Source organism: Lissotriton helveticus, chromosome 7 (assembly GCF_964261635.1).
Source record: "Lissotriton helveticus chromosome 7, aLisHel1.1, whole genome shotgun sequence".
NCBI classification, from domain to species: domain Eukaryota; kingdom Metazoa; phylum Chordata; class Amphibia; order Caudata; family Salamandridae; genus Lissotriton; species Lissotriton helveticus.
In genome coordinates this window covers 84,482,146-84,498,536 of record NC_136068.1, presented here as the reverse complement: position 1 = coordinate 84,498,536, position 16,391 = coordinate 84,482,146, and the positions used below count along the sequence as shown (strand labels likewise).

The 16,391-nt window shown below is 45.2% G+C and overlaps 1 protein-coding gene across 1 annotated transcript in view; it reads right to left on the bottom strand.

Moving 5' to 3' along the window:
- LOC144766629 (von Willebrand factor A domain-containing protein 1-like) overlaps window positions 1-11,081 on the bottom strand; it is a 165,557-nt gene extending 154,476 nt beyond the window's left edge. Inside the window, exon 1 of the mRNA XM_078650414.1 lies at window positions 10,954-11,081. Coding sequence (XP_078506540.1) covers window positions 10,954-11,044 — 91 coding nt within the window. The 5' untranslated portion in view covers window positions 11,045-11,081. The remainder of the gene's footprint in view (window positions 1-10,953) is intronic.
- Between the last annotated feature and the right edge of the window lie 5,310 nt (window positions 11,082-16,391).

The following is a 16,391-nucleotide window of genomic DNA, read 5'->3' as shown; positions in this document are numbered from 1 at the left end:
CTTTGGCAGTGACTAATCCGCACGGTGTCTAAAGATCAGGGGGCGAAGCTAGTGCAAAACTGTTTGAAGTCAGGTGAAAATATAAAATTACTTTGAGCAGACAGGTTGGGCCCTTATCATGATGGAACACGGTACAATGTTCTTCTGTGCACACACAGCTGGAAGCGAACTCTCCACTCTGGCCAACTGCAATAAACAATCTCTAGAGATTCATTTTGACTATTTCTTCAAAAGGGGAGACCATTACATTTAGGAAGCATTTTAACTCACAAGCAGGGCAAAAACGTTTTAAATCACTGCAATGGTGAAAAAGTTGCTAATGGGGAACATTTTCAGCATATGGTAATTGCAGCTAAATATACTTATTTCACGAGTGCTGCAAACACTCCTGTGTAATGTTAATCGCTGTCTTGCATTGTCTGAGTTTGACAACCATTTTGGGCGGCACAGAAATCGAAGGAAAAGTCAAAAGAATGTCTCTAACAATCTATCCAACAACCACTCCAAATGGAAGAAGCTTCCACGAAAGTGAATGCGTGCCGTTTCATTTTTTTTTAAATACATACTTTATTGATTTTACAGAGTGCCGCATAAAGTGTGGGCGTGAAAATGATGGATGCATAGGCGGAGCTAGAACTATTGAATACGTAGAAAATTCTACGTTCAAATTAGATTAATTAAAGATTTAGGCATTTAGCTATGCAAGACATCAATATTATAACGTCTACATGCAATTGAGGATTTATCGGAGGTCAATTGTCATTCAATGACCGTATGTAAACATTAAAATTCGAAAGAACACTCCTAAGGAACCCACCCCCTGCCTTTTATTTGGCTCACCTCGTTATCCTTTAGCTTATTCCGAGCTCGGTGGGTGGCCGGTCATGGCTGTTTGCAAATAAAACACGAGTCCCCCTTTCCCTGACATTGTGGAAAAGGGGGCTTGGTTGCCTTAAGGGCTTCAAGCATTTGATCCCATTCTATCGAGATCTGTGTTTTCCATAGGCCCCTATATTCTTCTCTCCTAATGGTTGCACTTTCTGCATTGCACCATCAGACTGCCTCCATGTGCCATGAGTGTAATGTTGGGGGGAGGGCTGACTTCCAATTCAATTTCAATTCAATTCAATTCAAAAGTGCTTTATTCGAGTATTACTCATAAAAGCAGACATACAAACACATAATAAAATGCAATTAAATTACAAAGATCGAATATGACATAAGCACATTGAACATAAAAGAAAAAGAAAATTACATTTCAGCATACTTCATACAATCACAGGTGCAAAGTTCATTTGATAAAAATCAGGTTAAAAAACAATACAGTATCACTATTAAAAGTCAGTAAAATTTTTAAAATTATTCATCCGAGAAGACACCTCACGTGGGACGGAACAGAGAATAGATAATCTAGCAGTCTCTGTTCAACTAAGCAGAGAGTAGTTACCCTACTAGCATTCTCTGCCTAATTACCCACGCCCACCCCAAGTACTTTGCAGTCGCTATTATAATCCAGGTTAGGGAGGTAGATTTTACAATACGCAAGGCTACCATACTACTTTTAGTACCCAGATTTCTACACATAGGAGCCAACCAAACACGTCTAGGAGCGAAATATACATGACATGAGAACAAGAAATTACCTAGCGTTTCCTTTCCTTCCCCACATACTGGGCAAGTAGCTGGATCTCCATCTCTCCCCTTTGATGTTAAGTTGCGTAGAGGAAGAGAACCAGCCCTTAACTGGAAAAACAGTTTCCTATCCATGGGTTTCGTTATACAATCCCAGTACATTTCATACGTAGGAAACAGCTTAACTTCAAGGAAAGCAGTAGTCATAGACCCATTGTTAGTACTAAGCAAACTCCTGTTTTCAACCCGTTCCCAGAAAAGATTTTTTATGAATAACTTAGATGGGAAGGATGACCCGGCTGGATCGGACCACAGTTCATTTAGTCCTAGTTCACATAATGCTAATTTTAGTGATTTAAACCATCTAATTTTGTTAAATCGGTCCGCTTTGATAACATCAGCAAACCCTTCTGCATAATGTGACAACTCAGGGGTGGTCCAGATTCTACGCCAATATAATATCGGACGAAGTTTACACATTGCCGAGATTTCTTTCCTGCCAAGGTCATATCTAAGAGGCAAAAGGGGACTGCTCTGTGGCGTGCCTGTCAGTTTACGAAGGAAGTTATTCTCCGATGTCTGTAACTCCTGGAGGTTTTCTTGCCCCCACAACTCAGCCCCATACAATGCAGACCCCATTGCCTTAGCCTCGTATATGATCAAGGGAGGTTTGATCGCTTTGGTCAATGATTTACTGTGCTCCTTAATGATGGTACCAGCCAATTGCTTATGTCTTAATACTGCAATATTTAAATGTTGGTTCCATCTATTGTCATTAGAAATAAGAATCCCCAGGTAAGTAAAAGAATTGACTACTTCAAGGTGACGCCCACTCATGGATATTTTAGATTTAAAATTTCTATAAGGATTAAAAACCATGAGTTTTGTTTTAGCAGCGTTTACCTCCAAGCCATGGTCACTACAAAACTTGTCAAAAATTACCAGTGCCTTTTGCAGACCGCTAGGGGATTTCGATAAAATTAAGGTGTCGTCGGCGAACATTAAAATAGGAACTTTTACACCTGCGAGAGAGGGAGCATCCACAGCCTGAGATTGCATGCGGGAAACAATGCCGTTAATAAAAAGGGTAAACAATGTTGGTGCCATTGAACAACCCTGTCGAACCCCACGCTCAACAGGAAAGTCGACAGTGTCATTTCCATAGCCACCCCATTGGATTTTAGCGTAAGTACCCTCATGGAGTCTCATGATCAAGGTCAACAGGGTCATTGGGACCCCCAGAGCTGCCAGCACCTCCCACAATTTTGCCCTTGGCACCAGGTCGAATGCAGCCTGTAGGTCAACGAATGCTGCGTAAAGACTACCTCCACCCAGTACCACAGTCCTCCACTGAATCAATTGAAAACGGAAGACCTGGTCCACAGTGCTGGTTGCTCTGCGAAACCCAGCCTGAAAAGGAGATAGAACATTCTGGTCCTCTGCCCAATCGAGCAAATTGTTAATAATTACACGCCCTACAACCTTTTGAACAGTGTCAATTAAGCTGATAGGGCGGTAATTACAAGGTTGGGCACGATCTCCCTTTTTATATACCGGAATAATGACAGCACCCCGCCAGGATACCGGGATTTCAGCACCCCTGGCAATGTGATTTAGTAATAAGCAGATGTATTTGCTCCACCTATCGGTGTCATTTAAGAAAACATCCGCAGGGACTCCGTCAATGCCCGGTGCTCGGCCACTGTGAACGGATTTCAGGGCAAACAATACTTCACTCTGAGCAAAGATGTCATCATCTGCGAACAGGTAAGTAGGGCAGGAACTATTACCGAATTGGTCCCTGGAAGAGTACTGTTCACTAAAAAATTTGACCCATGCATCATGAGAGACATTGTTATTGGGAGCTTCTGGAGACGTTTCGTGACCCCATTTGACAATGTGCCAAAATAGTCTAGAGTGTTTGCGATCACTTGCACACTTCAACTTCTGCCAGTGGGCTTCGTCCCATTCTCTTTTTGCCCTAGCAATACAATTTTTATAGTGCTTCCTAGCAGATCGAATCTCACCCAGGTTGTTGCTCTTAATGGCAACTCCTAGGTTGGATCTTGCCGCCCTACAGTCATGGTTATACCACTTTGCAGATTTATAGGGACAGACCCTCTTGTTATGTACAGGTTTTAGGAAGTAACTTTTAACTTCATTAAAGAGAGTCGTATGTGCTTTAGTTATGTCTTCATATCCCTGTGGGGTCCCAGCTACGCTCTCCAGGGCCGCAATGGCCTTGTCTGTCGCTGCTTCTATTTTTTCGAGGGCCTGCTGGTCTGTCCTGACACCTGACCACCTTAACCTGCGCATATCGTTAGTTGGAACAATCGTCGGGAGCAAAAGTTGGTCACAAGGGGTCGGTGCTATTACTTTAAACGACCACCAACTGTGAGAGACACATAGAGGGTCATGGTCGCTTTCTGGCCTTACTGTTACCACCATGTCCCTAACAGATGACCATATAGATATGCTACAGATGACATAATCAATGCGACTTTTGTTTCGCCCGTTGTTAAAAGTCATGGCAGGGACTCGATCTGACTTGGTTCGACCATTCAAGGCTCGTAGCCCGTACTCCAGGCACATTGCATTTAAGCCTAGTATGTCAGCCGTCCAGCGAGTTATCGGAGGAGTGTCTAATGTGGGGATATCCCATAGCTTATCTTCCTCTACCCCGAGAGGGGAATCACCAGTGATGAGAGGTTCGAAAGTGCGATTTAAATCGCCTGCAATTAGTATGTTTTTCCCTGCAGAGTGTATCTCTAGGAGATTAAAGAGGCTCAAGAGAACCTCAGATTTACCTTTGTTTCCACCTCTAGCATAGATATTATAAATATCTATGGAGATGGGTAGATCACTAGTGAGTCTGATGAGCTGGATATCTTTTTGGTCAAGCTCCACACATTTTACAACAGTTTTTAAAGACTGCCTGATCCATATAGTAAGACCCCCCATCGGACGCCCTTTAGGGCCCTTAGAAGCAGGAACATGAAAATTTATGTACACCAAAGCAAAAACAGGGTCACACGCCCAAGTCTCTTGGAAGATGCAAAGATCGTACTTGTTAATAAATCCAAACCAGTCAGCACAATCCAACTTGGAACATAGTCCAGCCACATTCCAAGACAAAAGATTCCCCGTGTTAGTTATCATGACAGAACTAGGGCTTGTAATAGTCTCATGCATCATCTTTCCACCAGTATCATTACAATTAGTATTTTCATTGGATGGGCCTGCTGGATCCTCAAAGGGGGACCCCTTAGTTCGATCTTTAGTTAAGTAGCTGGCCTCTCCAAAAATGCTTTCAGCACATACAATTAGTGGCATAGAGTTACAAATAGGTGGTTGTCAGTCACAAGCATTCAAGTTTGATAATGCAGAGAAACGATTTTCCAACCCCAAGCCCCAGTCCACCGAGGCAACATCCTTCCTCCCCCTCTTAGTCACAATGTTCCATTTGGTTCTCAGAATACTTGAATTCGGACCACTTCCCTTCCTTGGGTAGAAGAAGTCCAGAGTCAGTGGAACTATTGAAGTTGATCTCCGCTGTGGTGGTAAAATGTTGGGCAAGATATTAGGCAAGACCCCAGGGTCAGAAAAGTGAAGGACAACACACTCCCCCTTAAACTTTTTGACCCTGTCCCCAATCCACTGAACCCTTCTCGCATTTACGAGCTCTTCCGAGAGTTGCTGCTTTCCCCATGGAGAAATTACCATGTTGTTGGTCAGCCATGATAAAGATTTATTTATTAAGGAAGATGTTGTTTCGTGTTCTCCTTGGGCCAAGGGAGGGACGTTAGCAAGGACAAGAACCAATGGGGAAGCTTCAACTACTAGCTCAAAAGTCCCTTTCTCAGTGATTGGGTCACCAACAACGGGAACTGGAATCGAAACATTAGGAGCATCACCAGGGAAGTTAATCTTAGGTGCCATTGGAGGATTTGATGCAGGGATAGGGATAAGTCCACTATTAACTACAGTGGCTGGTTTGCTCAGAGTAGACTCGATCCTAGAAAAAACAATTTCCGGGAGTTTACCTACTTCGCCCAGAGTTTTTTCTAATAAACCTTCTAATCGGTTAACCTCGGAGGTTAACTTATCTATTTTACTGACCAGAGGTTTAACTACACCTTTGATTTTTGTTTCCATCAACGACAGTAATTTGTTAAATTGGGCATTTGAAAGTGTAACATAAGCCTCACTAGTCAGATCAGCCTCCTCTTCCTCTGAAAATTTCCTCGGAAGGTTTGCTACTTTATTCTTGGCTGACCTTAAGCCCTCCCGTTTTGTCGTAGCCTTTTGGTTTTCCCCATTAATCCTCGGGACTAAAATGGGTGCTGCAGGGGAGATTGGGGACTCATTACTAGTGGATATCTCTATCAAAGCTTCATTAACACTAATGTCTTCAATACCAGCGACAATACCACTAGGCTGGATGATGATAGTATCAGGAAGAGACTCCAGTATTTCACCATTTAAACTACTGTTTGTCTGAAGCGCAAAAGGATCATCTGACTCAATATCAATGAGGGGAGATTGGGTAGGTGAATCTATTCCCAAGGAAGATCTCCTATCACTATTGATTCTTTCTACAACATGTACAAGATAGTTGTCAATAGTGTTATTAGGAGTAGCTTGCTTTTTTGGAGGCATATTTCTCTAAGCACAACAGTTACAATTGGATGCACAAAATAATGATAACCGAAGTAAGCTACAAACTGCAACTAAGTATATATCACATCAAACAAGGAAACCGGGCCCAACCCAACCTTGGCCAACCTCGGACGGCCTCAGACGGCCCGCCCTTTGTCCGGGCTTCGTCCGGCGCGTCCCGCGCGCGTCCCGCGATGCGGGAGGAGTGTCGAGATTTTAAAGGCCTCCTGGCGCCTTGTGGGCATGCGCAGAATAGAGGCTCCTGGCCAACCTCGGACGGCCTCAGACGGCCCGCCCTTTGTCCGGGCTTCGTCCGGCGCGTCCCGCGCGCGTCCCGTGCGCGTCCCGCGATGCGGGAGGAGTGTCGAGATTTTAAAGGCCTCCTGGCGCCTTGTGGGCATGCGCAGAATAGAGGCTCCTGGGAGATGTAGTCTCCGTTCCCCCTCTCGGCGGCCGCGCCTGATCCCAAATGGCGGCGGCAGCGGGGGAAACGGCAGCGGGAGTCACAAGCAGCAGTCAGGGCACAAGACAAGGTGAGCACACACCAAAACGCCAAGGTCCGTAGTAGATTATGGCAACCCGCTCAGCCGGAGGAGTGTCGAGATTTTAAAGGCCTCCTGGCGCCTTGTGGGCATGCGCAGAATAGAGGCTCCTGGGAGATGTAGTCTCCGTTCCCCCTCTCGGCGGCCGCGCCTGATCCCAAATGGCGGCGGCAGCGGGGGAAACGGCAGCGGGAGTCACAAGCAGCAGTCAGGGCACAAGACAAGGTGAGCACACACCAAAACACCAAGGTCCGTAGTAGATTATGGCAACCACCTCACAGTGATAGAGCGCTTCGGTATAATTAGGGCCAAATCAGCAAACCGGAGCTGTACTTTTTGTGACTTAGGGCGTCGGTAAAGGCCTGCATTTTGTCATAACAAATAAATTGATTGCAGGAGTTCCCAGTATTTTGATAATCTTGAAAATAACTTCATCATTTAGCACCCACAGATGTTCTTCCACATGGTGATAGCTGAACTAGGTTTCCTTTGCGTTCTACAGATCTGTGAGTGGACTGCCCTGAGGCTGCTATGCCAAAATGTCATATGGCCTCATTGGAAGGGCTTGAGATCAGTTTATCTCTTGAAGAATGTTGAGGTAATGCATTGAAGTTTGCATTGTGTATGGTGTGCAGAAAAGTGGATTTGGAAGTAAATGTTCGCACATAAGACATTAGGGTCAGGCCGAGGTTCCTAAGTTACATCACAATGGTATGACACCTCAGCTCAAGGTTTAGTTTTCCACTGTAGGCTCCCCATCCCCACTTTGACATATCTGTTACAATGGCCTAAGAGCGTTCTGAAAGGGGACGTCTTGGAGCAACATGTTCGTCTTGGAGCAACATGTTCTTCTTGCATCATCACACTACAAAGTGAACATATGGTTTGTTCATCAAGATTTGTTTATCCCAATTCCTCGACATCTGAGAACACCGGTCTTCCAGAAGCTTTCCAAAAGGTTACATATGAAGTTTGACATTCAGGAAGATGCACAAAACCATAGATCCTTGAACAGAAAAGATATGTCCTACTGTTCACAGTTTCCCCAGGAACTGACTCTTGCTCTGAATTTATGACAGTCTCTCCTCTAAAGGAAACACTTTTGAGATCTGTGCTTCTCGCATTACCATCTGAGCACTGAACGACAAACTGGTTTGGAGGACAGATTTGTTTTCACTGATCTACAAATCTGCATCTTGAAGCAGGCCGACAGCCATCCATAGACCCTGTAGTATGCTATGATCTGCGATGGTCGTGAGAAACAAGTCTACCATTAGCATGCACCCGGCCATTGTTTAGGGGTTAATATGCAAGTCAAAGGGGGCGCTTTGTGCAGGTGAAGATTTCCGATGTGCAAGAATTCTTCTGAGCAAACTGGAAACGTTTGACAAATAAAAATTAATCTTTCCCAAGAAACATTAAGTACGTTGAACGGAGGCCAGACATTGGAGGAGAGGGGCGTCACTCCCTTTAAGCCCCGTCTTTTCCAGATTTGGGGGCGTGTTTTTTAGGTTCTTTCTATCGGTGACGTCATTCGTCACTCAAACCTAAAAAACACGCCCCCCAGTCTGAAAAAGGCGGGGCTTATGTGACTCTCTCGAAGGCGCCTATCGGCAGCTGGGCCTGTGAAAGCGCGTCCGTCCTCTGAACTCTGGAGTTCGCCCTGTGACAGATGTCCCGTAAAGCTCCACGGAGGTATTTCCCTTTTTTGATACGCGAAACACGATACCGTTCAGCATGTCAATTATCTTTAGTCGATTCACACAAAGTGTATCATAAAAGAATACATATGGTTAACATTTCTTTAAAAACATGGGCAAACTTGTAAAATTGGTTAGCATCAAAAGGGACAAAAATGTGTGTGGCTCTGTGTGTGTGTGTGGCTCTGTGTGTGTGTGTGGCTCTGTGTGTGTGTGTGGCTCTGTGTGTGTGTGTGTGTGGCTCTGTGTGTGTGTGTGTGGCTCTGCCTGTGTGTGGCTCTGTCTGTGTGTGGCTCTGTCTGTGTGTGTGGCTCTGTCTGTGTGTGTGGCTCTGTCTGTGTGTGTGGCTCTGTCTGTGTGTGGCTCTGTCTGTGTGTGGCTCTGTCTGTGTGTGTGGCTCTGTCTGTGTGTGTGGCTCTGTCTGTGTGTGTGGCTCTGTCTGTGTGTGTGGCTCTGTCTGTGTGTGTGGCTCTGTCTCTGTCTGTGTGTGTGTAGCTGTGTGTGTGTGTGTGGCTCTGTGTGTGTGTGGCTCTGTGTGTGTGTGTGGCTCTGTGTGTGTGTGGCTGTGTGTGTGGCTGTGTGTGTGGCTCTGTGTCTGTGTGTGTGTCTGGCTCTGTGTGTGTGTGGCTCTGTGTGTGTGTGGCTCTGTGTGTGTGTGGCTCTGTGTGTGTGTGGCTCTGTGTGTGTGTGGCTCTGTGTGTGTGTGGCTCTGTGTGTGTGTGGCTCTGTGTGTGTGTGTGGCTCTGTGTGTATGTGGCTCTGTGTGGATAGCTTTTTTTGTAGGTGGCTCTATGTGTGGGTGGCTCTGTGTGGATAGCTTTTTTGTAGGTGGCTCTATGTGTGGGTGGCTCTGTGTGAGGGTGACTGTGTAGGTGGCTCTGTGTGTGTGGGTGGCTCTATGTGAATGACCGTGTGGGTGGCTCTGTATGTGTGTGTGGCTCTGTGTGGGTGTAAATGTAATAGGGCATGCATATGCGAGCGATTAAGCTATTGGCATTGTAAATGACAATGCCATCTATTTCCCGATTAAGCTATTGGCAATGTAAATGACAATGCTATTTATTTATGATTTTAAAAAAAATGTAATGAGCAATACCAATAGCTCTACCTTTAATAATTCCGAGACCATTGCATTGTAAATGCTTGTTAACACTGTAAGCGGTGCCCCTATGCACTAAAAAAAAAACCACCCATTCTGCTATACTCTGTGCTGTGCAGTTTGTAACACTGTAAGCGGTGCCCCTATGCACTAAAAAAAAATACCCATTCTGCTATACTCAGTGCTGTGCAGTTTTTAACACTGTGTGTGGTGCCCATGCGCACACACTCGTATAAACCTCATCACAGCGAGTTTTACTCAGTCCTGTTCAGTTCTTACACACCCATCAACTGTGTGCAGTGTCCCTCGCCCTCTTATGCTGCTCTATGCCATGCACTTTTATGAGAAGTACAAGCCCCCCCTTGTATCTTCTGTGTACCCCTCACCTGTACACACTCGTTCTGTACCATATTCAGTGCTGTGCTATTTCGAACTCATCTAACTACTCTAAGACGTTTCCTGCACACACTCAGATGCTGCCCTTAGCACTGAGACATGCTCATTGTTGTACCATTTCTTGCACACGCAGCCACTGTGCACACTTCCCCTGTGCACACTCATAACCCCCCTACCATGACATGTTCATTGTTGTACAATTTCTTGCACACGCAGCCACTGTGCACACTTCCCCTGTGCACACTCATAACCCGCCCTGCCATGACATGTTCATTGCTCTACACTTTTTCGCACGCAGTGCTGTTTTATGCACATCCCTACACCCGTCATGTAACGCCCCTGCATACTGTGACACACACAGTGCTGTACGGTTTCTTATAAATGTACTGATTCTGCGTGCAGCTACACCCCGCGCACTGATTGACGTCCCTTATAGTACGACGCACTTAATGTAGTTTCTTACTCCTGCCACTCACTCATACACTGCCGTCGTATTAACAAACACCCATTACTGTGCAATTTCCTACACTGTGAGGTCGCGTGCAGTTTCCCTGTACACACACACACTACCCCGCACATTCCGTGACACACTGGCTGGGGTGCACTTTGCTCACGCGGACTGCCACCGCCGGTCCATCTACATTACATATGTCGCTATAAACCAGGGGGCAGATTTACAAGCCCCTTGCGCCACTTTTGCGTTACTTTTAACCTGGGAAAAGTGACGCAAAAATGGCGCAACGGGCTTGTAAATCTGCCCCTAAAACTTTTATGTAACGCATGTAATCCAAAATCCTTATGTATCGCGACTGGTTCTTTTGTAAAGCGCTCTGACGCCTTCGGGAAATGTTCGCGCTATATAAATTCGCATTAAATAAATACAACTGGCGGCCTCTCCGGGGATTCTAGGCGCTGCAGCACTCACCTGCCTGCGCCCCGAAGTCCCTCCTCTCGGCTGCGGGGCGCAAGGGGGCGCTCAGGAGGAGGCACAGCAGCAGGGCGGGGAGGGCACCCATGGGTGCCCGGGGTTGAAGGGCTCCCCGGAGACGTGCGCGGGAGCCTCTGTGCAGCGCGTGCAGTGCGGGGCGCACTGGCTGCAGCTGAGGGCGCAGCCCCCTCTGGCACTGGTGCTGACAGCGCGCAGACACCGTCAGCCGGAGTGCGAGCAGCACACGTGTCTACAGCGCCGGCTGTCAGCCTGTGTGTGTGTGGACAGATGTGTGTCCGCGCCGGGGCGTGGCTGTCAGTGTGTGTTACTGTGCACTCTCTCAGCACTGTGTGCGGTGTCAGTGCCTGGAGGGTCTGTTTTCAAACAGATGTCTGTGTGCAGATGAGTGGGTGTGTCTTTCGGACACTGTGATTCTCAGTGACTGTGCTCACGTGTTTTTGTCTAGGTGTCAGCGTCAAGGAGTGTTTTGTTTCTTCGACTGTTTTTCGACGCATGTTTGTCAGATTGTAGGTGTGTGGATATGATTGTGCGTGGATGCTGGTTTGGAAGTGGTACAGATGTGCTTGAATATCAGCGTGTACGTGTTGATGTACGCATGTGTGCGTGTCTGTCAATCCGTGTGAGCGTGTCTATGTTCGCATACAGATGTGTTTGTGTGCGTGTGTCCGTATACAGATGTGTTTGTGTTCGTGTGTCTGTATACTATACAGATGTGTTTGTGTTCGTGTGTCTGTATACAGATGTGTTTGAGAGCGTGTGTCTGTCTGTATACAGATGTTTGTGTTCGTGTGTCTGTATACAGATGTGTTTGTGAGCGTGTGTCTGTATACAGATGTTTGTGTTCGTGTGTCAGTATACAGATGTGTTTGTGTGCGTGTGTCTGTATACAGATGTGTTTTGTGCGTGTGTCTGTATACAGATGTGTTTGTGAGCGTGTGTCTGTATACAGATGTTTGTGTTCGTGTGTCAGTATACAGATGTGTTTGTGTGCGTGTGTCTGTATACAGATGTGTTTGTGTGCGTGTGTCTGTATACAGATGTGTTTGGGTGCGTGTGTCAGTATGCAGGCTTGTTCTGTGTCAGTACCCACGGGCAGTAGTCTGTGTAAGACAGTAGTTGTATGTGTCTGCACTTGTATTCCTCCACTGAGAATGCAGGTTAATCGTTCTGAAAGTGTGGGACCCCCGTGTCCCGCTGATTTTTTAGGTCCCAGGGAGGGTTAGGGGTGTTTGAAGCCTCAAGAAGCACAAGCAAGAAACTCTGAGTGTGAGAAAAAAAGCAGTAATGTGACGTAACTTCAAGCATCCATTAAATAGTTGCATTCTAAGCAGTTCCATGTGTTATTTTTGGGATCCTTAATCACTTCAGGTACAGTCTGGGGTGAATAATGGCGGCCTCCAATTCTTTCACTATTTACATAAACCTCACGTGCTTTTTGGTAATTCACAAATTAATCGTCGAGGTTTTTTTTGCATCATTTTGAAGGGTGACACTAGTACTCCTTCCCTCAGTTTAGCATTATACTTAATCCAGTTTCAGTTTACCAATATTATGATTACTTACTCGTGCCCTATGCTCTAACACGTACCCATGGCCAAACCCCATCTTCTAACACTTACCCATAGACATACCCCTCCTCTAACACCTACCCCATTGCCAGACCCCATACACCAACACTTGCCCATTGCCAGACCCCCATCTTCTAGCATTTACCCACTGCCATATCCCATCCTCTAACACTTACCCATAGGAATACCCCATCCTTTAGCACTTACCCACAGCCATACCCCGTGCTCTAACACTTGCCCATTGCCATACCCCCATCTTCTAGCATTTACCCACTGCCATATCCCATCCTCTAACACTTACCCATAGGAATACCCCATCCTTTAGCACTTACCCACAGCCATACCCCGTGCTCTAACACTTGCCCATTGCCATACCCCGTGCTCTAAAATTTACCCATGGGAATACCCCATCCTTTAGCACTTACACACAGCCATACCCCACCCCCTGACACTTGCCCACTGCCATACCCCATGCGCTAACACTTGCACATAGTGATTCCCCATCCTTTAATACTTAAGTCATACCCATTCCTCCTCCCCTTAGACGTATTCGTACTCATCACGTTTTTGTTTTCAATGTAATTATATTTAAGAGTTTATTACTCCAAAATTATTGTATTTCGATGTAAGTGACCCAAAAATATTATGTCAAGATTTTACACATGCACAGACGGTACCTTTGAAAGAGATCACAGAGAAATTCAATCGCAGTCAGGGGCTCATTTACAAGCACTTTGCGCTGCCTGTGCATCACTTTTACCCATATTCAAAGTGACGCGCCAGTGGCGCAAGGGGCTTGTAAATAGGCCCGTCGGTGTTTACCAGTTAGCACCTACGAAAGGGAGAAAGTTGGGCTCGTTCTATCTCTAGACAGGATTGGATGTGGCTCCCTGGGTAGCCGGCTGGCCTGCAAGAAATCATCAGGCGAGTGGCTCTGTGTTGCTAAGAAGGATGCAGAACAAGAGGTTTTCTTGGATTCTTGCACCAATGGGAATCTGAGGGAACCATGGATGTCCACCATAGGTCCAGAAGGGCCAGATACACAATAGATTTTCATTATATCTAAGTAGGACAAATTTACACAAAATGAATCAATATGGGTCTCTTTTGAAATATGAGTGGTGATCCTGAAAATCTAGCACAGATCCGGCCCTCTAGACTTGACTTTGGCCCTTCCTGTACCACAGTTCCTTGTGCTCTGCTCCACCTGCAGACTCAGCCAGTCAATAAATGTGAGAACTGAAGCTCTGTTTTATTCCACGGTTTCACACTTGAGAATCTGTTCTTTACCCGTATAGAGGACTTTAATAACTACGGGCCTGGTGTAGAGTTTGGTGGATGGGATACTCCGTCACAAACATAATGAATATCTCATCCGCCGAAAGTGCCTTACTATATAAAGAGCTGATAGTAAGGTGGGCAGACTATCTGGCAATTTTATGATAGAGTAAACTGTAAACCAGGCCCTAAACTGATTGGAGGCACATAGGGGTGTTTGATATTGTAACTCTCATGGAGCTCAGTGAATGTAATACTTTTAAAAGACATTGTTAAATTTGGATTTAAGCCTATTCGCATTGTTTTGTATTACTTTTCTTCACAATTTATGATTTTTCATCAAAAGTTGAAAACTCCCTAGGATATTTGACCTAATTGGTGGAAAACAATCTGCAAAAAGCCGAATCGTAATATTTGTTCTAAAAAAAGTAAGTATTTTTGCAAATACTTTCACCCACATATGTTCAAAAAGTTTCATATGTAATGAAATTTCATGGATTTTCCAACTGTTACCTAAAATGTTATGACAGTGTTGGAAACTACCATTTTGGGTGCATGGATTGGAACCAGGATTGAAACCAAACCCAAGAGTGTCACAGCCCTGAAACGAAGATTCTAGGGCTTTGATCCTAACTGAGTGACAGGATCTGACCTGCAGCTCACCCTTAAGAGAGTCTGGGAAGCTCTGGAATCCAGGAAAATTGTAAATTCACTGCCTGGACTGAAACACTCCCACCTCTACTTAGAACTGTCAAGGGAGGCTTTGTTGCTGTGTGGGTCATTTACTCACTTAGAAACCTCAGTCTGTAATTCTAATGTATTTGATATCTGCTACTACTTTTTATGTAACACTTTATATCACGATGTTGCTATCTCTAAATTCTATAAATATTATAAATACCCAATTTATCAACCGCAGAAAGCGGGAAGGCTGAGTTGAGTTTTCCATGATCGAAACTTGTGTCTGGAGGGGAGCAGCAGATGTCAGCAGCAAGTAATTAAACCAATGAGCCATCTTACCAGCCACCTTTCTTCTTCCTCATATCCACCATCTCATCATTGATCCCTTGGCGGTGTGTGGCCAACAATGTGCATACAATGGTGCAGGATCATGTGTTAGAGGCAGAAAAAAGGTGACATGGTGGCAATCCCCAACTGAGAACCTATTTTCATTCTATTGGCTTCATCACTAGGATATTGTCCTAAACCCAATCAATCAGTCGGAAGCTTAGGTACAATTCTTGAGTCACTGTTAACCCTTGAACCCCAAATCTCAGGAGCCACTGAATGATTCTATTTCACCTTAAAACCGTTCGAAGAATGCTTCTATTTCCATCTTTCTCATCAGCGCCTTGAGACCCTTACGGGTAAGTAGTGGCGTTTAACAAACACCTGATTGATTAATTTATTGATTGATTGGCTGTTCGTTGCCAATGCTTACTTACAATCCAGACCAGCAACTCTGTCTACCAGAGACTTCCGAAAAAGTCTTGCTCGCTTTCAGGGAAATCCAGGTACATTCAGTAGGATCTAAATAAATCTGAAGAAATGTGACTACGTTTCTCAACGCCTTAAACAATCCATTGGTTCCCAGTTAGCATAATGATTATGTTTAAATAATTAAAATGGTTTATGGTGCATATTTTCCTATCTGCCAAATTCAAGACGTGCACCCCTGTTTGACATCTGAGATCGAAATGCAAACTAGAGTCAAAATACCAAGATGGTGATCCTTCCAGACATAAGAAGCCCTCCTCTGAACTCTACACCCCTCCATCTAAAAGCTGAATCCAATCCACTGGAATTTGGGACGCAACTTAAAACCTGGCTATAGAAGCAGCCAATTTTACTCTACCCGCTGTACTCTCCTACCCGCTGTGGATGGTAAATAGGGACTATCAACATCGCCTTAAGACTGGGATATATAATTGACAGTGTTCCAATCAGTTTTTCTCACAAGTGTGGATTGCACCACCAAGTTCCAAAGAATAATTTCGTCCATCCACTATGTGCTGCGCCGGCGGTCTCACGGCACTTACCGCAGAGTAGAGGACGTGGATGAAGACGATCTGTACTGCCGCTAAGACCGGCGCAGTAGCCGAGTGATATCGAACGGCCCCTGGATTCAGGAGGGAACAGCTCCAACGAAGGACATACACTTTACTCGAGGTTCCTGTCTACAAGGACTCACAACGGTAGAGGAACACATTTATTTATCAAGCCCTGACGAAGTCCACAGAAGCTGGACGAAACGCGTTGGCTGTTCTGGCGTTTTTTTTTTAAAAGAAGAATAAAGAAAGTCTTCTAATACACATAGTGGATTGACGAAATTATTCTTTGGAATTTGGTGGTGCAGAAAGAATAGTAATTTTACTTATACAGTAGATTACTATATATATCTTTAAGTCTCAAAAACCTGTATGAATCACTTACACTCACTGGATGATGTCATTGTTTTGAAGAGGTAGAGAATAATCCAATACTAAGAAAATAGATCGCTACTCCTTGCAGTCAGCTCTGGTCGCATGATACCGCTTTATTTTCTATTGTTCAGCCAACCTGCAGAGC